The sequence below is a fragment of the Dama dama genome, chromosome 14 (genome assembly GCF_033118175.1).
Source record: "Dama dama isolate Ldn47 chromosome 14, ASM3311817v1, whole genome shotgun sequence".
In the NCBI taxonomy this organism is placed as follows: Eukaryota; Metazoa; Chordata; class Mammalia; order Artiodactyla; family Cervidae; genus Dama; species Dama dama.
In genome coordinates, this window is record NC_083694.1 from 60,729,582 (window position 1) to 60,754,120 (window position 24,539).

A 24,539-nucleotide genomic window follows, 5' to 3' on the forward strand; every position below is an offset into this window, starting at 1 on the left:
CCTGGCTTGTTTCCTAGGGTTGCTCAGCACTCATCTCACTTCGAGGGGAGTCAGTACCTTCCCATCCTGACAGCTCCGTGTAACCACCCTCCATCTGCTCTGGCCCGGGGTCTTTACTGCCTTCACACAGTCAGGGCCTTAGTCCACCCAAGGCTGTGGGGGAGATCGCAGACGTGGCTCCAAGCACTGGACCCCTCCGCTGAGGAAGGGAGGGGATCTTCTGCGGGCACGGTGTTGCGGGCAAGAGGAGAATCTCTGGCTGGCAATGAACTCAACTTCTGTGTCTTTTGGATGAGATAAAGAAGCTCTGAAGGAGAAACTGCCCACGGACCCCATCCTACCTCCTGGGAACCTGCCGGAGTCCAGTTGGGAGATGGTAACTCCCGACTGGAAGATAACTAAGACTATGCTCTTAGTTTGAAAGCAATTAATTACCCTTCCAAGAACAGACCCTGCTCAAACGCCCCCAGGGGTTGCAAGCCTCTCCCTTCCCCGACTGTGCCCATTTGGAGGCAGGAGGCCCCAAACGTTCCCGCTTTCCCAGCCCCACTCACCTATCTCTTCGTACCGCATCACCGTGCCCAGGTTGGCATTCTCATCTAGGGAGGCAAGAGGAAATGCAGAAGCATCAGGGAACCGGCCTCCTGGTACTGGTACCTGACTCTCAATCTGCCCGAGGGGCTTCTCAGAGGGAGAACGCGGCTGGGATGGGTGGGTACCAGTAGGGACATCTGAGTGGCATAAACGGGAGGGAACACTTCCTCAGGCTCCAGGGCAGGAGTCACTGTTCTGGGAATTCAGAACGAGACCGCCTGGCTGGGCAGCCAGTGACGGACATACACGCACTCACGCCGAGCGCCTTCTGTTTGCTTTTGTATTGGGGTGGGAGGAGGCTGGCCCCAAGAGCAGCATCCTCAAACCTAGGGAGGCAGTTGGCAGAGTCACAAGGAGGTGGGCCTCTCTTGTTCAGGGTTACCTGGCTCAGAGAATAAGCAAAACTGAGCAGGCTGAGATTTTTCATATGGCAGAAGGCAAAGCCCCAGGGAGATGCGAAAGAGATAGAGGCTCTGACGTGGGCACTGAAGGTGCGCCCCTCAGGAGGCCCACGGTAGGCACAGCACCACAGACGTGACACCCGGGCCCCCTGCCTCCCTTCCTCCTAGACCATCTCGGGTGGTTCAAGATTGGAAGTTGGAAACCTGAGAGATGGCAGTAGTCGGCCCCAGAGTCAAAAGAATGAGGGCTAGACCTTCAGCTCTCCTGCAGAGTTGAATTTGGGTTTGTAGCAGAAAGAGACCCAAAGGTGGATATTCTCATTCATGCTGAGTCCTTTGGGGAGCAGCCAAAAAAAAAATTAAAAAGGAGAAAATTAAGAAAAGGGCGTGTATGTTCTTAGCCTCTCAGCAGAAGTGCTGACATGGGCAGAGCCAGGAGGGCCTGGGAGGGGCCCCTGGGCCCCTGAGAACTCTCAGGTGGGAGGACACATTCCATGGAGAGAGGGACCAGCACAGCCCAGAGAAGGAAGGTGAGTGCGGGAGATCTCCGGGAGCCCCAGGCCAGGATGGTCGCATCCCTGGGCTCCCGTCACAGATGGGCTCTGCAGGCCTGGTGACATCTCCTATTCTCTCTCAATCATTGCGCTATAAGTGCTCAGGCCCCAGCAGGTGCTAGGGGTGCCTGCTGCATGGAAGAGGGAGGAGGGACAGAAAAGGAGGCGGGGAGTCTGCTCCCTTACCCACAAAGGTGAAGCGCTCCACTGGCGGGCGGACACAGCAGATCCTGCTCAGGCTTTCTCCCACCTTTCCCAGGATCTTAGCTAAGGGAGAGAGCAAGACAGACAGGGACAGACAGGGAGGACCACTCATAACTCACACTCTCATCAGCCCCAGCTTTGGGCCCCTGGAAACTACGGGGCTGCATTGAGTGATGGGGATTGGGTCATGGGGGTGCAGAAGGAGGGTGGAGAGAAAGTATAGAAATGTGACGGCCCCATTCCTGCTTCTCATTTCCAGTCCAAGGAACAAGCATTCTGAGCCCTAAATCAGAATCTATTTTCTGGTGGTGTTTATGACAGTATTGAAAAATTGGAAAATATAGAAGAAGAAAGTATATTAAAAGGAAAATAAGTATCTGTAATTCTACCGCTAGAGATAACTGCCACTAAAGTATTCATATATTGTTTATTTTTTTTCCATTTTTATATGTGTACTATGCAGGTATATCTTGTTGTTTAGTTGCTAAGTTGTGTCCGGCTCTTGCAACTCCACGGACTGTAGCCCACCAGGTTCCTCTGTCCAAGGGATTCTCCAGGCAAGAATACTGGCGTGGGTGGCCATGCCCCCTCCAGGGGATCTTCATGACCCAGGGATCGAACCCGAGTCTCCTGCAGCTCTGGCACTGCAGGTGGATTCTTTGCCGACGAGCCATGGGGGAAAGACCTTTGAGCTGTGTAACCGTTGGCAAATCACTTACCTTCTCTGGAGCTGTTCTCTCTGTAAGTGGGAATATAATATCTATATCACAGAATTACTGCATTAAATGAGAACCTGTGTAACGCATGGAGCACTGTGCAAGCAGACACAACTAGGTGCTGGGTAAGTGCTGGGGGCCCTTGAAGGGATGGCTGAAGGTGGCTGGGAGGCTGGGGTTAGGGGCTGGCAGTAGACTGCCTGGGTTTGACTTCTGTCCTTGCTACTTCCTACCGTGTGACCTTGGCAGGATGCGCAACCTCCTTGGAAAAGGCAGAGAAAAATGTTCCCTTTGGTACCTTTAATTCCCAGTTAAGGCAGTCATATTTATGTTAAAATACATACCATCAACCCCTGTCTCTCTCTGTTCCTGAATCTGTCTCTATCACTGTGACTATTTCTCTTTGAGGCTGTTTCTTACGGGTTCTCAAAGCATGGTCCCTGGACCATCGACTTTTTAAAAATGCAAATTCTCTTCCTTCTCCCAGACTTACTGAATCAAGTTCTGGGACAGCACTTAGTGATCTGGGTTTTAACAAGAACTCCAGGCGATTCTGAAGTTCGAGAGCCTCCGCTCTACACCAGCATTCCCCTACCTGCGGTGGGCTTGCTGGGCGCGTTGTTGTTCTGGTAGATGGGCTGGGAGGTCTCATTTCGGGGCTGTCCGATCACAGGTGTCATGGAAGGTGTGTTGACATTGGAGAGGATGCAGCCAGTCACCCGCTGGAGGGAGGAAGAAGAGCACAGTCAGTGAAGTCTTCTCCAGTTCTCCCCAAACGCTCTTCTGCTTGGCCATCATGGTGAGGTGTCCCAGAGCTGAGAAAGAGGACTGGGGGAAGGTTCTAGACCCTAGTCGTGCCCTAAGGTCACTCTAGGCTGGCAGGAGGTGAGATGGCTCCCTGGGAGATGCATTGGATGTGTTGTTGAACAGACCTGGGTTCAAGTTTGAGTTCTGCCCTCTTCTGGCTGCGTGACCCTGGATAGTTAACTTACCTGGTCTTGAACCTCAGCTCGAATGCTTCACTGACAGCGGCAACGAGAGCCGTCTCTCTGGGATGTGGAGGGCTTACATGAGCAGCCATACATGGAGCACTTTTGGAACATCTGGCACGTGGCAGAAACTGTGCCTATGTTGTAACCTTCTGTAGAAGGCACGTGCCTTTCCCGCCTGCTTCATGGGACTCAAAATGAGGTCATGTCTGCAGAAGGGCTGTGCAAGCTCGGGAAAAGGTCACACAAACACCAGGCGCTATCACCACCTGCCGCCTCTCCAGGCCAGAGATGCCAGCGACAGGGCCAGGCCAGGGAGCGGTGCCAGGCCAGAGATGCCAGCGACAGGGCCAGGCTGGGGAGCGGTGCTGGGCGGAGCAGGATGTCTGCGCTGCAGGAAGGGGGAGGCGGGGCTCTGGGAACTCTGCGCCTGCTCAGAGTGTAAATACACATTCCAGAGCCCAGCGGAAATGCTCTGTGTATTATCCATTGTCCTGTGTTATCTGGCCGGCTGCTTCTCCTAGTGCCACAGCAAACACAGACCTGATAGCGCAGCATTCTTCACAGCTGACCCAGAAACACCCCCCCACCCCCCGCCCTCCAGCCCATGGTGGGGTGGGAGAGCAGCTTCTGGGCAGCAGAAAAATAAAGGATGAATTTTCAATCTGCTGAGCTTCACAGGGCTGTTGCTTATTCAAGGTCCCTTCCCTGAGAGCCAGCTTCCCCTCATCCCTGGCCCACCACCCTTTCTGGATTACTGGGTCCCTCTGCTGGAGGGCTTCCCTGATGGCTCAAGGGTAAAGAATCCGCCTGCCAAGAAGGAGATGCAGGTTTGACCCTTGGGTTGGGAAGATCCTCTGGAGGAGGAAATGGCAACCCCACTCCAGCATTCTTGCTGGGGAAATCCCATGGACAGAGGAGCCTGGCGGGCTATTTATTATAGTCAACGGGGTCGGAAAGAGTCGGACATGACTGAACACACAGGCTGCCAGGGGACCCCCAGTTCCCAGGGCTGGGGTGACCCTCCAAAGGCATCTTCCACACGCCACCCTGGAGGCAGAGCGGCACAGGAGTCTTTCTGAGCCCTGGAAGGGCAGGCGTTGATCTCGTGGGCTGACTTGTCACTTCTGTGTTGGGAGACAGGCACGACAGTATCCTGCCGCATCTGGGGGCCAGCTGAGGTTGGGGACCACGGGATCATCTTAGCCTGCTTTGTGGGATTCTATGGCCGGCTGCAGCTGGTTGAGTGGAAGGGACAGCTTGCCTCCCTTTTATTATGATTTCACCTCCAGAAAAGAAAAATGCCACGTTCTCAGCCTGGGAGCCAAGGAATGTCTTCCTCTCGCTGCACGCATCATTAGTCCCATTTGACTTGTTCTGTGCTGGAGAAGAAACGTGCTGGCCATCTGCCCCGCTCTGCCCTCCAGAGGTTCCCATGTTCTCACAGCCTTGCCTCGCCTATTAAGCCCCGTGTCTATCTCTCTGACAGGTCCACTTTCCATGCCAGGAACACCGGCCTGATGCTGGGACCAGGGAGACTGGGAGCTACCAGCAGCTCCAAGCTCCCGCTCCTGCTCCAAGGCGGGGGAGCCATCAGGACTGACATTCTCTGCCGGCTTGTGACCATCACTCAACAGCTGTGGCTCCTGGCCAAGCATCTCAGGCCCAGACTGATGCCTCTGGGCATGAGTAACAGAGGGAGGGTTCGGGAAGCCCAGACGTTTAGACAGCAAAACAGCTGCCAGGCTTTCTGGCTGGGCAGAGCCAAGGCTCAGGAATGCCTGCAGGGTCCCTGATTCCTCATTCCATCATGCAGCCTGAAGCTCCCGGTGACTGAAAGGCGCGCAGCCCCCCAGCAGCGCCCCCAGCTGACCCGTAATGTGAGAAGTAAACTTCTGTGAAGCCACTGAGATCTGAAGGATACTTGTGTATCTTAGCCTGCCCTGATGGACACATCCTTATACAGTAAGACAGGACGTCTTTTGTTACTGCTGTTGTTGAGAGCAGCCCAGAGGAGCAAGTCAGGGCCACCTTGTCCTGTCGAGGGGACCAGGAAGGACTCAGGATGTCTGCGAAGGGTTCTCAAAGCAGAAAGAAGGGGGTTGGGTTTTCTTCAGCTTAATAGATGAAGCACCAGCCAGCTTGTCCTTTCTACTCCTCTTGCTCTTAACTCCCTGGATGGTCTGGAGTCCCAGGTCCATGTCTGTTCAAATAAGCAGGTGGAGTGGGGGTGGGGGGTAGTTGAGGCCGCTGACAGCTCCCCAAGGAGAAGGTTCTGACAGGCCCTCTGACAGTGAACGCAGATGGAATGGGGGCGGTCCCTGCGTCAGGATGATGCCACTCTGATCACTGTTTGGGGCGGGGGGAGGGCTCTGCATCAGGACCAGTGGAGGTGAGCAGGAAGCCCTGCGTCTTGTCTCGGTGGGCCGGGCTTCTTGCCGTCAATGGCACTGCTTTTCACCCTTTCACGGTAGAGTTGATGGGTTGGTATCCATCTGTGAAGGGTACTTTTCTGCACATGCCGACTGGCTGGCGTGGAACCTGCGCTTACCTTCGGTCACTGCACCCAGCCACAGGCCGCAGGCAGCTGTCAGTGTGGCCTAGGCAGTCACTGTGTGTCCTAAGATATCCTGGTTCACCTCTTTGTACTTCCTTCCTGTTGTTTAGTCACTAAGTCATGTCCGACTCTTTGTGACCCTATGGACTATCATCCACCAGGATCCTCTGTTCATGGGATTCTCCAGGCAAGAATACTGGAGTGGTTTGCCATTTCCTCCTCCAGGGGATCTTTCCCACCCAGGGATCGAACCCCCGTCTCTTGCATTGGCAGGCGGGTTCTTTAGCACTGAGTCAAGACGGAAGCCCATGCATCCTTCTACCCACAAATAAACCAGAGGTGAGAACACAGGGTGCGTGGACTCCTGTGAGGAGGAAAGTGTGCGCCTGATGTACACGGCCTGCAGGAGTGCGGTGCTGCAGCCCGGTATAGTTCGGGATGAGAGGACTGATGGGTCCTCTGGAGGTGCGGCGGGAGAACCTGGCCGCTTGTACCTCCACCCAGCGCTCCTCTCTCCTTCTCTCATCACTTTCTGAAGTTTCCCAGCTGCGGGCTTCTGAATCCTGCCCTGAACTTGCTGCCGGGAGATGAAAACTGCCCCAAGTCATATTCAGGAGGAGGACGAGGCAGGGAGCAGGCTCTGGGGCTGCTCTGGGTTCCCAGTATCACTGCCCGCCTGGATGCTGCTCAGAGCCTGGTCTCCCCACGGCTGGCGGAGAAGCTGGAAACGACTGGGGCAGTCCACCTTTCCCAGGCCCCCTGGCTTCTGTGGGCCACCAGCCCAAAGCCCGGCCCAGCTCACCTTCATGAGGTCCCGATGGTGTTCGAGGACGCTGCAGGTCGTTTGCCAGGTGTCCTGGTAGCACTCCCACGGGTCCACCCTGACGATCAGAAAGACAAATTTCCCTTGGTTTTCATTCTCACACTCTTCGCTTACAGGTTCCTTCCAAAGGCATAGCTCAAAAAGCTTATGCAGACTTGGTCATAGCGTGTACTTAGATCTCGAATCAAATAAAACATGAGCTTGAAATACCTTCCTGAGTCTCAGTTTCCCCTCTGTAAAATGAGAGGAAAATGCTACAGGCTTACATGAACTGATGCTGGCACTGGTCTGGCCAGGTTTAACACCAGTACCAGACCCTCCCAACTGTGGGGCTTTGCGTAAGTTATGTGATTTTTGGTGCTCACTTTCCCCATTTGTAAAACGAGAATAACAACAATAACTCTCCTGTGGAATTATTAAAAGAGGTCAGTGAGTTGTACATGCAAAGTGCTTAGAATAGCATCTTGCTCTCATTCTGGGTAATTCTCTTCTGGGCCTTATAGGATTCTGATAAGAATGAAATGAGCCAGGCCCTCATCAAGTGGTGACTGCAGTTACCTGAACTGGGGAAAATGCCCGTGTTGGCCATTGCGTGCAGCGGGGTGCCCGGTGGGCATGGAGGTGGGTGCGGCAGCCACACCGGAAGGCACAGTCCCTGGACTGGCCACTCCTGCTGCACGCGGGACGTGAAGTGAGCCGGGACCCAGGCCCAGAGAGAGGCAGCAGTCGGGCTTCATTACCAACTTAATGAGCTGCTAAACTGGGACGTTTCTCAAATACGTTCTTAGCAGTTGAGCATTCTGTCACCTCCCACCAGGCGGCACAGCTAGGGTTCCCAGAGATGAGACCTCACGAACTGAAAACCCTCAGAGACCTGGCTTGCCCTGAACCTGACCCCCTCAGATCCCTGACCTGAGACGGGCATCCTCTCTGAGATGAGCAGACCCCGGACCTGGCTGAACAGCTTCCCCGGTGCCCAGGGGCTTTGCGGGCCCAGCCCCCATCTTCAGAGCTAGCTCCGACCTCTCTGGCGACCTCAATTCTCAAAATTCTGATGTCCCCAGCCCCTGGAGCAGCACAGTATGTGCTCAGTAAATATGTGTTGAAGCAAAGACGGAATTATTTCAGAGTCTTCTAATCACAGACAAGCAGGAACTGTCTCCTGTCCCACACTTCCCCCACTGGACCCTTCTTTCCCCTGAGATCATGCTGGGCAGAGCTAAGAGGCTTCGCTTCTACACAGACTTGACCACAGATGTGCTTTCCTCTCAAGCTCCTTGACTTCTCCTGAGCTGTCTCCCGACCTCACCTCTATCTCAGGGCGGTGGGTGGGTTGGGGGGGGATGAGAAAGTCTATAAAGGGCATGCACTGCTCCCACAAATCACTGCACACAAATGGCACAGATCACCGTTTAATTATCATCTTTGCTTCCCTTCACTGCTCTCATTTCCGCCCACCCCATCTCTCCCCTGCTAACTCTCCGCAGCCCTCATTCTGAGGTCAGCGGCCCTTCATTTCCCTCCTTTCATGGAAACCTCTAGGTGCTGCTTATTCTTTCATGAGGGGGAATTAGGGGACACATGGTGTGTCGTTATTTTTATCGTCATCTTCTCATGCAAATTATAACTGTAGGAGCTTTGGGGAGCATAATTAGCATAATTAGTGGAAGTCTGCTTTAATTACACCACCAGCTCAGCGGATAATGGTGTCTGCCATCTTAGCGAGGGGACCGTCTAGGGACCCTCTGAGGGAAAGGCCGTGTGCACTCATATCCCACCGACACACACCTCTGTCCTGACCTCGGCGAGGGGCCCTAGGGTGCCTGAACAGAAGTAGAAAACAGCCGAGGCCGGGAACCTTCCCTGAAAGGTAGTGAAGAGTTCATGCAAGTGAGTGGGGATGGAAGTGGAGAGGCATTTTGAGTTTTCTGGCCCTGCTCCACCCCAGTCCCCATGATCTTTTTGGAAACTCTGAGCAGACTCTTGAGTCCACAGGTGCCAGAGCAGATGAAACACTGAAAGCTCCCTCTTCAGTTTCACTGGCTCCATGGCTTGGTTAAAAAATAAGTCATCAGGCCACCCCAAAATGTTTATGTAATTATCGCCTGCATGGGGCTAATATCTTCCCCATGCTCTGCACTCCTGCGGGGTCCAAACTGCTGTGGGGACCCTTCCTCTTTCCCACCCAGCCCCAGAGAGCCCCAGGGCCGCCCACTTTGGCACCCTCAGGCAAACCCTACCTGATCCAGTCGGAATTCTGGACGGCCAGCTGACACATGATGAGACGGTGCCGGCTTGACACAAGACCCTGAGAAGCACAGAGCGATCGCTGAGAGGCTGGCCTGCTCCCCACAGGCTCCCCAGGACGCCAGCCCACGTCTGCCCGTTAAAAAGCGCAGCATTGCTCAGGGCTGACAGAGTGTGAGAGGGAGCCCTCCACGCGTCCGCCCGCCACATGCAGGCATGGAGTGGAGGTGCCGGGCGGGGAGCAGAGACAGAAGGGAGGGTGTGAGCGTACGCTCCCCTCCCTGTCAGAGTCGGAGGTGAGCCTCCACCGACGGATGAAGCGGCCAGGGTGCGCCCAGCACAGAGATGAGGGAGACAACATAGCAAGTGCTGCCTGGTCTCCCGGCTCCATCGGGCTGGGTGACTTCCCCGGAGCCCACCAGGTTGTATCTGGGGGAGGAGGTGAAGGACTGGGACAGCATCCAGATTTTCTGGGATGTGGGGCAGGGAGGGAGGAAAAGGGAACATGTATTGTAAGGCAGATTACTATAAGAGGCAGATGTCTTTTCTCCTACAATCCCAGGAAAGATTGCCCAGCCTATAAACAGCCACCAGTCTGGCATCCTCGGCCCTCAGCGGGTGGACCAGCTCCTCTTCTAACGCGTTCTGACTGGGCCTGGGCATGGGCAGCTATTTTTCCCAGCTGCTGCCCAACTCCCACTGGCTCAGGTCTGACTGTGGTCCAGAGATGGGAAGCAGGACACTTGCTACCGGGTGTTCTGTGTTTGTAAGAATCGCAGCAGAGATGGCAGTGGGGCAGTTTTACGCCAGTGGCATCATTAGGTCAAGAAAGGGGGTTAGGGAGGATGGAGACAAAGGAGAAACCCACCTGTTTTCCATAGGAGTCGTGGACAGGAGAGACGATCCCACCAATGACAATAAACCTTCCAGTTTTGTGTAGATAATCCCTGGCTCTTTCTAATTAAGAGAAGAAAACCTCACATTATAAAGAGGAAAGGTGTGGGTTAAAGGTGATCGTTGAAATCAACACCTTCAGCTCTGTAAGGCTTATTTCCCATCTTTCTTGCCATTTTAATGGAAAGTGCCAACTTTCAAAGCAAACATGGGTGGTTCAAAAGGTGCTGGAACCAGATTTCAGCTCCCAAAGCAAAATGATTTAGAACTCAAGGGGATTAATCCAGGTTTAAAGGTCCAGTGCTGGATGAGTTTAGAGAGATTTAAAACAAGCACCTCCCTCAAAGCAACTGATTGGAATTTACCATTATGATCACTAGCAGAAATTATTCCAAAGCGGAGGAGTCATTTTTAAAAAAGAAAAAAGAAGAACCTTCTTATAATATGAAAGGTGGGCTGATTGCTTCATCTAGTTATTCAGAAGAGGAAATCCATCAAAACAAATTTCAAGGGCCTTCTACGTGATTAGGGAGAATTAACAATCAAACCAGAAAAACTGTCATTACAGTTGGTTGAGAAAAGTTCAGCCAAAGAAAAGCTCCCCCCTTTTTTTCTGCTGAAAATAATCTGTGATGTTGCTTTTTCAAATTTACCAGACAAGCCCAATTTCATTTTCATGAGCCAATACAGCTAATTAAGAAGGGATGAAGGTTTTTGGTTCTATCTTTCTTCTAGGGCAGCTCATTGTACAAATCCAATAGCACTGAGCATCTAGAGCTGAGGGAAGGTGGCATGGATTTACTGAACAGGTGAGGGAGTCTATAAGGGACCAGGGGCTTGGGTAGCAGAACTGGCTGTGTAGTTTACAAGCAAGGTTCCCGGATTACCTTGCTGGCTCTCTTACAACTTAAAAATAAGTCGTCTCATCAGCCCGCACGCTGCAACTACTGAGCCGTGCACTCTAGAGACTGCACTCGGCAACTAGAGAAGTCTACACACTGCAGTGAAGACCCGGCTCAGCCACCCAGCCCCCCACCCCCACCCCCACCAAAAAATAAATTGTATCTTCTTTGTGGTCTCTTTAAAAAAAATAATAATTAAAAAAAGAAGTCTCATCACATTTGCCTTTTCCTTTTTTCAACGTGAAATCTCGGAGCTTTTTTTAAAGAGATCTTTTAAAAAAATAATAGTAAACTTTATTTTTTGGCATAGTTTTAGATGTACAGAATAACTGAGCAGATAGTACACAGAGTTCTATGTATTCAACCCCCCATCTTTTGACCTCCCCCACACCCCATTTCCCCTATTGTACCCCTATACAACCTTGTGCTTGTGTGGTATAATTGTTACATTTGATGGGCCCGTGTTGACCCATCATTATTAACTACAGGCCATAGTTTACATTGAGATTCATTCTTTGTGTTGTAAGGTTCTATGGCTTTTGACAAATGCATAATGACACATGTCCATATTACAGTTTCGTGGAAAATACTTTCTCCCCCTGAAAATCCATTGTGCTGTGCCTATTCATCTCTCTCCCTCCCCACCACCGCTGGTAACCACTGATCTTTTTACTATCTCTGTAGTTTTGCCTTTTCCAAAATGCCAAACAGTTGGAACCATACAGCATCTAGCCTCTTTAGACAGACTTCTTCTACTCAGTGATTTGTATTTAAGCTTCCTCCAGGTCTTTCCCTGGTCTGATAACTCATTTCTTTTATTGCTGAATAATAATCCATTGTCTGGACATACCACAGTTTGTTTATTCATTCACTAACTGAAGGTCATCTTGGCTGCTTTCAGTTTTCGTGGATTATGAATAAAGCTGATGTTACAATCACATATAGATTTTTGAGTGAACATACATTTCAACTCAGGTAAATATTTATAAGTGTGATTGTGGGAACATATGGTAAAAGTATGTCTAATTTTGCACGAAACTGCCAAAGTATCTTCCAAAGCGGGTGTGCAATTTAGCATTCCTGCCAGCAATGAACGGGCCTTCCTGTTGCTCCACCAGCATTCAGCATTACCAGTTTTGTCTTCCTATATGAACCATTCTAACAAGTGTGCCACTTTTGCCTTTTAAAAGATGACTGATATTATTTCACTAATTTCCAAATCTTACTTCGAGGTCAAGGATAAACTGAAGACCCTGTAGCAAAACCTTTTTGATATCCGAATAAATTCTTTAGCCTCCCCTCTTCTCTTTGCCCTTTACACCCCAGTCTTCCTTAGGATCATTTTCGTATGGCCTTTGGCTATCACGGAGCCTGTGCTGCAATAAGCCAGACCTTCCTTCCTCTCCCTGTCTTATAGAAAGTGTTCTCTTTTAACTCCCCACTTGCCCAAGCTTTGTGTTTGAAGCTCAGCTCTACCCCACGTCCGGCATGCCTGCCTGGCAACATCTCCCTTTGCTGATCACCCTGTTCAAGGGACCTGGTCCGGAAATTGTTTCTGAAAGTGTATATCTTTGCTCCTCTTCTCTACAGAATTCTTCAAAGCCAGGGGACTTTGCTGTAGAGAAGAGGTCCCAAACTCATAAGAAGATGTGCAATTAACATACATGTGAGAACAAGCTGAGAATAAGATGATTTACATTCAAACAACAACCTTGGCTTGTTCCATTGCCACTGTGCAGGCTTAAGAAAACATATCCGTGGTCCGAAAGTCATTCAGTCTGTCTCCCATGCCAAAGACTTCCTAGGCTCTTAAGCACTCAATACAGTGGCTTGTTCATTGAGCGATACATGTTCAACAAGTGCTCATACCTAAAAGGCTCATGTAGCCACCTTCCTTTAGGGGTGCTTTCCAGAGGGCCATTTTGATCCAGAGAGTCATCCACTCTATTCCTCAGACTACACACAGGAATTTCCAAAAGAAATAGGTTGCACCAAGCAGCCTCACTGCCTTAGAAAATGCTACCCTTTTGCTCTGGCCAATAGGAGTGGTCACTTCCCCTGGCAATGCTCCCTTGCTCACAAAGAAGCAATTTCTGAAAGGAACAGCCCCAACCCTAATCCTGAAAAAAGAATTCTTGATCTGAAGTAGTTAAGCCCAGAAAAGTCATGATGGTGATCATGCAGGCAATTCAATTCATTTAACATTTATTGAGCACAAAATACCATGACGGATGCCAGAGGGATAAGAGTGGCTTTATTCATTATTCTCCACAGGTTCACAATAACGGAGAAACAGAATGCTACGCTGATGGCTCTAATGAGAGACAAATTGGGTGAGTGCTATAGCCGTGGCTTTCAATGCTGTTGTCGGTGGTAGTATTTTACTATAACTCACAGTAAGAAACACATTTTATGTCCTGACACAATACATACATATGTATGTTTATGCATAATTAACGGAAACAACTGTTACAATATTGTCTAGTGTATTTTATTCTGGTAGTCATAAATTTAAGTAAAAAGCTGCTCACAACCTAGGTATGTGTGGCAACCTACTGCTTGAACAACTCTATGACATACTAAGGCAAGGGGAAGAAGGTACAGGAGAGATAACTTTGTCTTTCCAAGGAGAATGAGCAGTTCCAGCAAATACCCAGAAATCGCACAGTGTAAAGAAAGCTCACCCACTAGTTTAGTCTTAAGCACTAGGGTTAGGCTGTGGGGGGCTGGTAGGGGTGGGGTGAGGGTGAGGGAGGGATACTGTTGGCTAAGCAAGTGGGCATCAAACTTGAGAGGGCCCTGAAAGCCAGGCCAAGGAGTATGACTTCTATATCACTGATTGGCCAACATGTATTCTGTGGACCACTTGCGTCGGAATCACCAGGGAAAGGCTATTAAAATGCAGGTTTTTCCCACTGAAATGTTGTGAAGTAATTAGCCTCCAACTAATTAAAAAAAAAAAAAATGCAGGATTTTTAGGTCCTGCTCAAGTTCTGAGTCAAAATCTCTGGGATTAAATCTTAGTCTAGGGCTTCCCTGATAGCTCAGTTGGTAAAGAATCTGCCTGCAATGCAGGAGGCCCTGGTTCGATTCCTGGGTTGGGAAGATCCTCTGGAGAAGGGATAGGCTACCCACTCCAGTATTCTTGGGTTTTCCTTCTGGTTCAGCTGGTAAAGAATCCACATGCAATGAGGGAGACCTGGATTCGATCCCTGGGTTGGGAAGATCCCCTGGAGAAGGGAAAGGCTACCTACTCTAGTATTCTGACCTGGAGAATTCCATGGACTGTATAGTCCATGGGGTTGCAAAGAGTCAGACATGACTGAGCGACTTTCACTTTAAAATTAGTATCCGTAGGTGATGCTTCTGATCGCTAAAGTTGGAGAACAGCAGACATATATTGACAACAACCATAAGGTTGAGAAGTATAGATAATAGGGCATCACTGAAGGCTGTTTAACATGAGGAGTGATATGCTCTGAACTAGAAGAGAAACTCACAGAACAGATAGTGCAGTGGTGAAAAATCCTACCTTAAAGGAGACAGTCATTCCTGGCAGGAAGTTTTGGGCCAGGTGGTGAGGAATAAAGGAAGAAATGTGTGTGTGACTGCTTAGTTGCTCAGTCCTGTCTGACTCTGTGACTCCAAGGACTATAGCCCGCCAGGCTCCTCTGTTCATGGAATTCTCCAGGCAAGAATACTGGAACGGGTTGCCATTTTCTTCTCCAGGGGATCTTCCCAACCCTGGGATCAAACCTGGGTTTCCTGCATTGCAGGTAGATTCTTTATTGTCTGAACCACCAGGGAAACTGAAAAGAAGACCCATCGAAAACTTCCCAGGGAATGTTTAGGGACCATGGATTTCCTCCTCTCTCTAGACATTTTGTTTGCTTTGCCTCTGGGTCCCTGCAGTTGGACGTGTCAATGCCATGTCATCAATCTTTCAGACCAGACATTTGTGACTGTACTAATAACACTAGGTTTTATACTCTGCAATTCACCTGTTGCCTTATTATCCTTTAATTTGAATGGAATGTCAGGCAAGAAAAAACTGGAACCAAGCTAAACAAAAATGGCCAGGAGCAGATAAAATTACGTTGTTTTTTTTTTTCCCCATAGAGATTTTATATGGCGAAAAAGTCTATCTATTAGTAACTCAGGAACTATAATACTGTAGAAACAACACTGAACTTGGGTTCATAAGACTTCTGGATCTTGGGTAAGTCACTGAATTTCTCTGAGCCTTAGGTTTTCATATCTGTAAAATGCCTTCTTTGCAAGGTTGTTATGAAAATCATATTAAATTCTGAATATAAAAGATGCGTAATGCCCATGTGGTTTCATTGGAGAAGTTCAGCAAACATTTAAAGAAGAATTAAAACCAATGCTACTGGGACTTGCCTAGTGGCCCAGTGGTTAAGATCTGCCTCCTAATGCAGGGGACACTGGTTTGACCCCTGGCCCAGGAAGATCCCACATGCAATGAGGCAACTATTAGTAGGACCATGCAACACAACTACTGAGCCAGTGTGCCCGAGAGCCTATGCTCTGAAACAAGAGAAGCCAATGCAACAAGAAGCTCTCACACTGCAACTAGAGAGTAGCCCCTGCTCCCACAGAGTAAGTCTGTGCATAGCAACGATGTCCGAGGGCAGTCAGAAAAACAAACAAACAAACCAAAAACCCTAATGCTACAGAAGGACCTAATGTAAAACATGGCGGCTATAATTGATTGATAAGTAAAATGATTCTAGGGCTTCCCTGGTAGCTCAGCTGGTAAAGAATCCACCTGCAGTGCGGGAGACCTGACTTCGATCCCTGAGTTGGAAAGATTCCCTGGAGGAAGGAAAGGCTACCCACATCAGTATTCAACTCAGTTCTGACACCATCAACCTGGAGATAGCATCAGATCCCACAGGTTAAGGGTTCAGTCTTATAAGACCGCCTCCTCCCTTTCAGATGTCAGATTCTAAGCTCACATGTTACTATGCTTCTGATCGACCAAAGGGCTACAAACTGGAGTTACCCATGACATAGTCCTTGGACTTTACATGCCAGTCACAAGTCAAGGTCGTTAACCTGTATTTCTGACCAACTGGCTATAAATTAGAAGCTCCCGTGATGGCCTCCTTTATTTGATTAGTTTACTAGAGCAACTCACAGAACTCAGGAGATCTGTTTACTCACTAGATTACCAATTTATTACAAGGGATATTAAAGAATACCAATCAACAGCCATATGAAGAGATACATGTGGTGAGGTCCAGAACAAAGGAGCCTCTGTCCTCATGGAGTTTGGGGCTTCATGGAATGTGGCACATGGTGCGGTGGTATGTGGAAGCACTGTTTCCCCAACCTAGAAGATCTTTGAACCCTTGGCTTCTTGGGTTTTTAATGGAGACTTCATTATTTAGGCATGATTGATTAAATCATTGGCTATTGATGATTGATTCAGCCTCCAACCCCTATCTCTCCCCCAGAAATCAGAGGGTGGAACTGAAAGTCCCTGCCTTCTATTCTTACTTGCTTTACAAAAGTCACCTCATCAATAGCAGCCTAGTTGTGGTGTAAGGGAACGAAGGCAAGAGACCAAGTATTAAAATAAAAGACGCTCCCATTGCTTCTATCACTCAGGAAAGCCCAAGAGTTTTGGGAGCTGTAAGAAAGAAACTGTGCACAAAGAGCAAATATATATGAAAAATGTATATGGGGACATCTGAATGACCCCACATTTCTTATAAATCACTGCACATCGCAATCACTGCATGGCAATAACACTGTATTATATAATTTAAATTTGCTAAGAGTGTAGAACTTAAATGTTCTCACCAAAAAATAAATATGTGAGGTGACTGACAGATATGTTAATTAACTAGATGAGAGGAATCTTTTGATAATGTATACTTAAATCACCACAATGCACACTTTATCTAAAAATTGCATATGTCAATTATACCTTAAAAAAGCTGAAATGAAAAAAAAATCCTAGCATTTCTCTAGAAAATAGAAAAAGGAACTCTTTCCAACTGATTTTATGAAGCCAGTATTGCTCTGATATAAAAATCAGGCAAAGAGAGTACAAAATATGCAAAAATCACTAGCAAAGTATTAGCAAATAGAATCCAGTTGTATATAGAAAGAATTATATACCATGACTAAGTGTCATGTAATCCAGAGATAGAAGACTGTTTCAATATTTGAAAAATCATTCAGTGTAATTCATCACGTTAAAAGGCTAAAGAAGAAAAACCACAAGATTATATCAATTGATGCAGAAAAAGCAGCTGACAAAATTCAACATTCGTTCATGATAAAAACTCAGAGAAGTAGGAATAGAAGGAACTTCTTCAACATGATAAAGAACATCATCATACTTAAAGATGAAAGACTGAATGCTTTCTTCCCAAGATCAGGAACAAGGCAAGGATGGTTACTCTTACCACTGCTGTTCAACATGGTGCTGGAAGTTCTAGCTGGCTCAGTAAGGAAAGGAAAAGATTTAAAGACTAAGAAATCAAAAAGAAAAATATCTATCTCTGTTGCATATGGCATGAAAGTCTCACTTAGAAATCAGGAGAGATCTATAAGAAAATTCTAAGAAGTAATAAGTGAGTTCTATAAGATCATAAGATAAAAGATCAACATAAGAAAGAAGGCTTGGGAAAGAACATCAAGAAAAAAAAGGAGAGATGGAGAAAAGCTTTTGTATACATACATATAAATAATATGTATAATATATACATTTTAGAAAACTTATGAATTTTTGCCTAACTTAAAAATGTATGACATTTTGACTCTACTTGTTTGACTTAGTATGAATAGAATTTGAGGCACTTCTAATTAAAAATATATATATATATGTGCAAAAGCAACAAAGGTTTACTGTATAGCAAGGGAACTACAGTCAATATCTTATAATAACTTACAATGGAAAATAATTTCAAAAATAATATATGTGTACATATAAAACAGAATCAGCTTGCAGTACACCTGAAACACTGTAAGTCAACTATGGCTCAATAAAATATATGTATTAAGAAAAAATCAATATGAGAAAATCAATTGCATTTCTCTATGCTAGCAAAAAGTTCATGGAAATTGAAATTTAAAATACAAGATGACTGGGACTTCCCTGGTGGTCCAGTGGTTAAGAATCCACCTTCCAATGCAGGGCATGCAGGTTCAATCCCCGGTGGGGAAACTGAGATCCTACATGCTTTGGGGCAACTAAGTCTGTGGGTGCTAAGTCTGCTGAGCCCGGGCGCTCTGGAGTCCATGTGCCACAACTAGAGAGAAGCCTGCTTGCTGCAACAAAGATCCTGTGTGCCACAACTAAGACCCAACGCAGCCAAATAAATAAAAAAAAAAAAAATAATAAGATGACATAACCATTCAAAAATAAAATACTTAGGAATGATATAATAAAACATATATAGAATTCTGAAAGACACATGTACTCCAGTGTTCACCGCAGCAATATTTACAGTAGACAGGACATGGAAACAACCTAGATGTCCATCGACAGATGCATGGATAAAAAAGTTGTGGTACATTTATACAATGGACTATTACTCAGCCATAAAAAGAATGAATTTGAGTCAACTGTAGTGAGGTGGATGAACCTAGAGCCTCTTATACAGAGTGAAGTAAGTCAGAAAGAGAAAAACAAGTATCATACATTAACAAATATATATGGAATCTAGAAAAATGGTACTGATGAACTTAGTAGAGAACAGACTTATGGACACGGCAGGAGAAGGTGAGGATGGGATGAACTGAGAAAGTAGCATTGACACATATACATATCACGAGTAAAACAGATAGTGGGAAGTTACTGAATAACACAGGGAGCTGAGCCTGGTGCTCCGTGATGACCTAGAGGGGTCATATATATATATAATTATGACTGATTCACATTGTTGTATGGCAGAAACCAATACAAAATTGGAGAGAAATTATCCACCAATTAAAAATTAAACAAAATTTAAAAAATACATAGAACTTGTATGCTAAAAGCTACAAAATGCTGATGAAAGAATCACAGAAGATCTAAATAAATGTTGCATCATACCACATAAAATGACAAACTACTCTGAAAAATAGTTTATGGACTAAAAGACTCAACATAGCAAAGATATTAATTCCCAAAATTTAAATATAAATTTGATGCACTTCCTATCAAAATCTCAGCAAGGATTTCTTTTTGCATAAATGAAGACAAAATAATTCTAAAATTTATATGGAAAGGTAAAGGAGCTAAATAGTTAATACTTTTAAAAAAAAGAATAAGAAAGTGGGAAAATCAATCTATCCAAATTTTAAATACTATTATATAACTATAGAAATCAAGTGGGAGGTATTGGCAGGGAGTTAGACACAAAGGTCAATGAAACAGAACAGAGAATCTAAAAATAGCCCCATACAAGGAAGGCCAAGTGAATTTGACAAAAGCACAAAAACAATTCAGTGGAGATAGGACTGTTTTTTCAATAAATGGTGCTGAAGCAACAGGACAGCCATAGACCAAAAACAAAATAAAAACAAACTGAACTTGATGTAAATCTCATATACAAAAGTTAGTTCAAAATGGATCATACAGTATTGTAATTAGCCTCCAATTAAAATAAATAAATTAATTTAAAAAAACAAAATGGATCACAGATTTAAATTATAATTGTAAAATGAAAAACTATAAAACTTCTAGATGAAAATGTGGGAGAAAATCTTTGGGTCCAGGGCTTGGTGAAGACTCTTCAACAAGACACCTAAAACAGGATGTATAAAAACAAACCACAATAAACTGGACTTTAATAAAATAAACTTTTTTTTCTATGAAAGACCTTCTTAAGACGATGAAAAAACAAGTTATAGGCTGGGAGAAAATGTTTGCATCCAAATGTCTTAAGATTCATATTTAGAACATAGAAAGGACTCAAAACTTGGCAGTGGAAAAACTAACAATACAACTAGAAAATGGGTAAATGACACGAAAAGACATTTCACTTGACTAGGACAAACGGTGAAGATGGTGAAGATGGTGAGGAAACATATGAAATGGTGTTTACTATCTCTAAGCATTAAGAAACATAAATTAAGACCAGGAGGAAATAGCCCATTCACTAATAGAATGGCTAAAAGAAGAAAGAACAACAATGCCAAATGGTGGTAAGGATGTGGAGAAACTGGGTTCCTAACATATTGATGGTGGAAATGTAAAATGGCAAACTACTCTAAAAAACAGTCTGGTAGTTTCTTAAAGAACTAAATATCCACTTACCATATGACTCAGCAATTGCACTCCTGGGTATTAATCCCAAAGAAATGAAAACATGTCTACACAAAAATCTGTATACGAATGCTCATATCAGCTTTACTTACAATAACCAAATACAGTAAACAAGTAAAATAGCCTACAATTTTAGGCTAACAGTTTAGGTAAACGGTTAGACTGTGGTACATCCATACCGTGGAATAGTACATAGCAACAAAAAGGAACAAATTGATTTGAAACAAACAAAAAGGTAAAAATTGTAAATGCAACAATTGAGATAGATCAACAGCTTATCACATTGAGTGGGGAAAAAAAAGCCTATCTCAAAAGGTTCCATACTGTATGATTCCATTTATATAATATTCTCAGAAATTATATAGATTAGTGGTTGCCAATGGTTAGGGGTGAGGGTACAGAAAAGGGAGGTGGGAGTGACTTTGAAGCTATAGCTCTAGTCCAGAGAGATCTTTGTGGTGATGGATGAGTTCTGTATATTAACTGTGTTGGTTGCATGAAGCTACACATGTGATAAAATCACGTATAACTTTATAATACATACACTTTATACCAATGTCAATTTCCTCATTTTAATATTGTACTATAGTTCACAGAATGTAAGTGTTTCGGGAAACTGGGCAGAGGGTACATGGGACCTCTGCATACTATCTCTGCAACTTCTTATGAATCTATAGTTATTTCGAAATAAAATGTCGTTAAAGAGGTCATGCTAAACCACGAAACACTATCATTTTAAGGTTCAGTTCAGTTCAGTCGCTCAGTCGTGTCCAACTCTTTGCAACCCCATGAATCACAGCATGCCAGGCCTCCCTGTCCATTACCAACTTCCAGAGTTTACTCAAACTCATGTCCATCGAGTCGGTGATGCCATCCAGCCATCTCATCCTCTGTCGTCCCCTTCTCCTCCTGCCCCCAATTCCTCCCAGCATCAGGGTCTTTTCCAATGAGCCAGCTCTTTGCATGAGGTGGCCAAAGTATTGGAGTTTCAGCTTCAGCATCAGTCCTTCCAATGAACACCCAGGACTCATCTCCTTGAGGATGGACTGGCTGGATCTCTTTGCAGTCCAAGGGACTCTCAAGAGTCTTCTCCAACACCACAGTTCAAAAGCATCAATTTTTTGGCACTCAGCTTTCTTCACAGTCCAACTTTCACATCCATACATGACCACTGGAAAAACCATAGCCTTTACCAGATGGACCTTTGTTGGCAAAGTAATGTCTCTGCTTTTTAATATGCTGTCTAGGTTGGTCATAACTTTCCTTCCAAGGAGTAAGCATCTTTTAATTTCATGGCTGCACTCACCATCTGCAGTGATTTTGGAGCCCAGAAAAATAAAGTCATCACTGTTTCCACTGTTTTCCCATCTATTTGCCATGAAGTGATGGGACCAGATGCCATGATCTTAGTTTTCTGAATGTTGAGCTTTAAGCCAACTTTTTGACTCTCCTCTCAGTTTCATCAAGAGGCTTTTTAGCTCCTCTTCACTTTCTGCCATTAAGGGTGGTATCATCTGCATATCTGAGATTATTGATATTTCTCCCGGCAATCTTGATTCCAGCTTGTGCTTCTTCCAGCTCAGCATTTCTCATGATGTACTCTGCATACAAGTTAAATAAGCAGTGTGACAGTATACAGCCTTGACGTACTCCTTTTCCTATTTGGAACCAGTCTGTTGTTCCATGTCCAGTTCTAACTGTTGCTTCCTGACCTGCATATAGGACCTGCAAGAGGCAGGTCAGGTGGTCTGGTATCCCCATCTCTTTCAGAATTTTCCACAGTTTATTGTGATCCACACAGTCAAGGCTTTGGCATGGTCAATAAAGCAGAAATAGATGTTTTTTCTGGAACTCTCTTGCTTTTTAAGGTGGCAGTGTGCAAATCCAGGTGAATGGCAAGCAAACTCAGGGGTTAGATGCTTCTGGAAATTTATCTCATCTCTTTCTAGTTTTGTTGTTATCTGGATTCTAAGATTTGGGTTGTTATAGCCAAGCAGGTGTTGTTGAAAGCAGTGCTTCTCAAGCTAATGTCCATGTGAATACTCTGGGGATCTTGTTAGAAAGCAGATTCTGATTCCAAGGGTCGGGGTGGGACCTGAGATCAGGGCCAGGATTAAGAAGAGGTGCAAGGGGGAGGATCGTTCAAGTGCGAGGTCAGATCCTGTCTTCATTTCAAATTATGATATTATCTTCATCATGGATTTTTGCATTAAGTTTTATCTTTAAAAAACATTATTTATTTTGATTACTCAGTTTGGGGGTAGCCCCTTAAATTTTGCACTGGAGGGGGCCATCCTCCTCGGTCTCATCCTATTCCAGGTCCTGCCTGAGATGCAGTGTTTCTAATAAGCTTCCAAATGGGATCAATGCTGCTGATCTGTGGACTATATTTTGAGCAGCAAGGGACCTGGTGCAGCGGTAACGAATCCACTTGCCAATGCAGAAGATACAAGAGACCTGGGTTCAATCCCTGTGTTAGGAACATCCCCTGGAGAAGGAAATGGCAACCTGCTTCAGTATTCTTGCCTGGAGGGTTCCATGGACAGAGGGGCCTAACAGGCTACAGTCCAGGGGCCACAAAGAGTCAGACATGAATGAACGTCTGAGTATGCACACACACACACACACACACACACACACACATACACACACACACAGAGGTAGAGCAGTCCTTCAGTGGTAGGGTACCCACTACAGTCCTCCCTCTTCCACTCCACCGCTACATCCACTTTGCATGACAAGGGCATTTCTGGACATTGGCAGGTAGCCTACTGGCAAAGTTGTAACTAGGGCCCTGGAATTTAATTTCATGCCAAGCTTCCCAAGATGTGGTCTATTTTTGTCCATCAGCTCTGTCCCAGGGACACAGCCAATTCACTCTCACATTTTACACTCAGGTCTGACCCACCCTCCGTTTGATCCACCTTTCTTGCTCCTATCCTCACAGAGGAGGAGCCGAGGCGGCCAGTGCATTGTCATGTCCAGTCCTCGGTACCCAAGGATCCACTGTGTCTCACAACTCATTCCAGGCCACCTGGAACCAGGTAAATCTCCCTGACAGGTTGTTCTGTACCCACCAGACAAGGATAGACACAACACAGATATTTGCCCATTAATAATAACTCATGAGACAGACATGTCTCGTCTGCCTCCTGGCTGCTCAGTGAGCCTGGCTGATGTGCAATCTACTCTCCTCTTCTGGGAAGTTAACGGAGGAAACACTGTGGTCAGGATATCTACGCTAACCTGATTTTTCCTTTTCAGCTGCAATCAGAAATGACCCCTTCTGAGCTGTATTCACAGTTGGAGCTGCCTGCATTTGCCTTGTTTGTGAATTTCAGAGAGGCAGTCTGGATTTGTAAACATTCTAAATCTGAGAAAGCTTTGGCTAATAAAGGAAGAAACCAAAGAGTGAATCCCTTTAGGCAGAGTTATTCCTGATCAGGGGTTAAAAAAATGTAGTTTTTAAAGGAACCATCCTTGTAGCCTAGCAAACTGAACCTTAGGCATTCCCTAACAAAAGTTTAATGAAGTGTTTATTACGTTCAAGGCTCTGTACCAGGTGCTGTACAGAACATGGAGAAGTAAAAGACACAATCCCCATCTCCAGGGAGCTTAGGTTTCCAATGCACACAGCATCCTTTGCTTAATCAATACCAAAATGAACAGCAGAGACCTTAAGTGTTATAGGATTTCGGGTGGGGGGGGAATCCCTATGGAATGCAGTAGCCTTGAGACGGGCCTGGGACCTCGGACCCTTCCCTGAAGTGCTGCAATGCTTGCATCTGGCTCAGATGGTAAAGAATCCACCTGCAATGAGGGAGACCCGGGTTCAATCCCTGGGTTGGGAAGATCCCCTGGAGAAGGGAATGGCTACCTACTCCAGTATTCTTGCCTGGAATTCTGTGGACAGAGGAGCCTGAAGACCTACAGTCCCATGAGGTTGCAAATAGTTGGACACGACTGAGCGACTAACACTACCACTACTATACTTCTGACGGAGCAAAAAAAAGGAAAATACAAGGAAATTGTATGGGACTAAAAATAACTGCCTGCAAGCACAGTTGGGGCAACTTCTGGATGCAAAAGATACAAAGTGATCAAAAAACCCAGCTGGCACTTTTGAAGAGCCTGGAGCAAAAACATGGTGTTGAGAGCAAAAGCCGGGTACTGTGCATGCCCCCTACACATAACACCACCTGATGGGTGGGCACACCACCTAAGTCACCCCTTGGTCTTTCCCCTCACACTCCCCTGTATGGGATACCACATAAGGAAGACGTTCACCCCCACCTTGGAGAGAGAGCAGCAAGGGAAACTGTTGTTTGCTCTTGTTCCCTGCTGCTGCAGCAGAGGCCCCAGAAAAGCCATG

General features: G+C 46.2%; 1 protein-coding gene across 6 annotated transcripts in view; it reads right to left on the reverse strand.

Annotated features, from left to right (window-relative positions):
- Positions 1-24,539, reverse strand: part of NMNAT2 (nicotinamide nucleotide adenylyltransferase 2) — a 209,736-nt gene that overhangs the window by 23,078 nt on the left and 162,119 nt on the right. For 5 of the 6 annotated variants that reach the window (XM_061160897.1, XM_061160894.1, XM_061160895.1 and 2 more), the window contains 6 exons: positions 9,954-10,042; positions 9,079-9,146; positions 6,818-6,896; positions 3,065-3,191; positions 1,736-1,816; positions 555-599 (listed from right to left, as the gene is read on the reverse strand). In XM_061160897.1, the coding sequence (XP_061016880.1) occupies positions 555-599; positions 1,736-1,816; positions 3,065-3,191; positions 6,818-6,896; positions 9,079-9,146; positions 9,954-10,042 (489 nt within the window). The remainder of the gene's footprint in view (positions 1-554; positions 600-1,735; positions 1,817-3,064; positions 3,192-6,817; positions 6,897-9,078; positions 9,147-9,953; positions 10,043-24,539) is intronic. The other variant, XM_061160900.1, reaches the window with a different exon arrangement.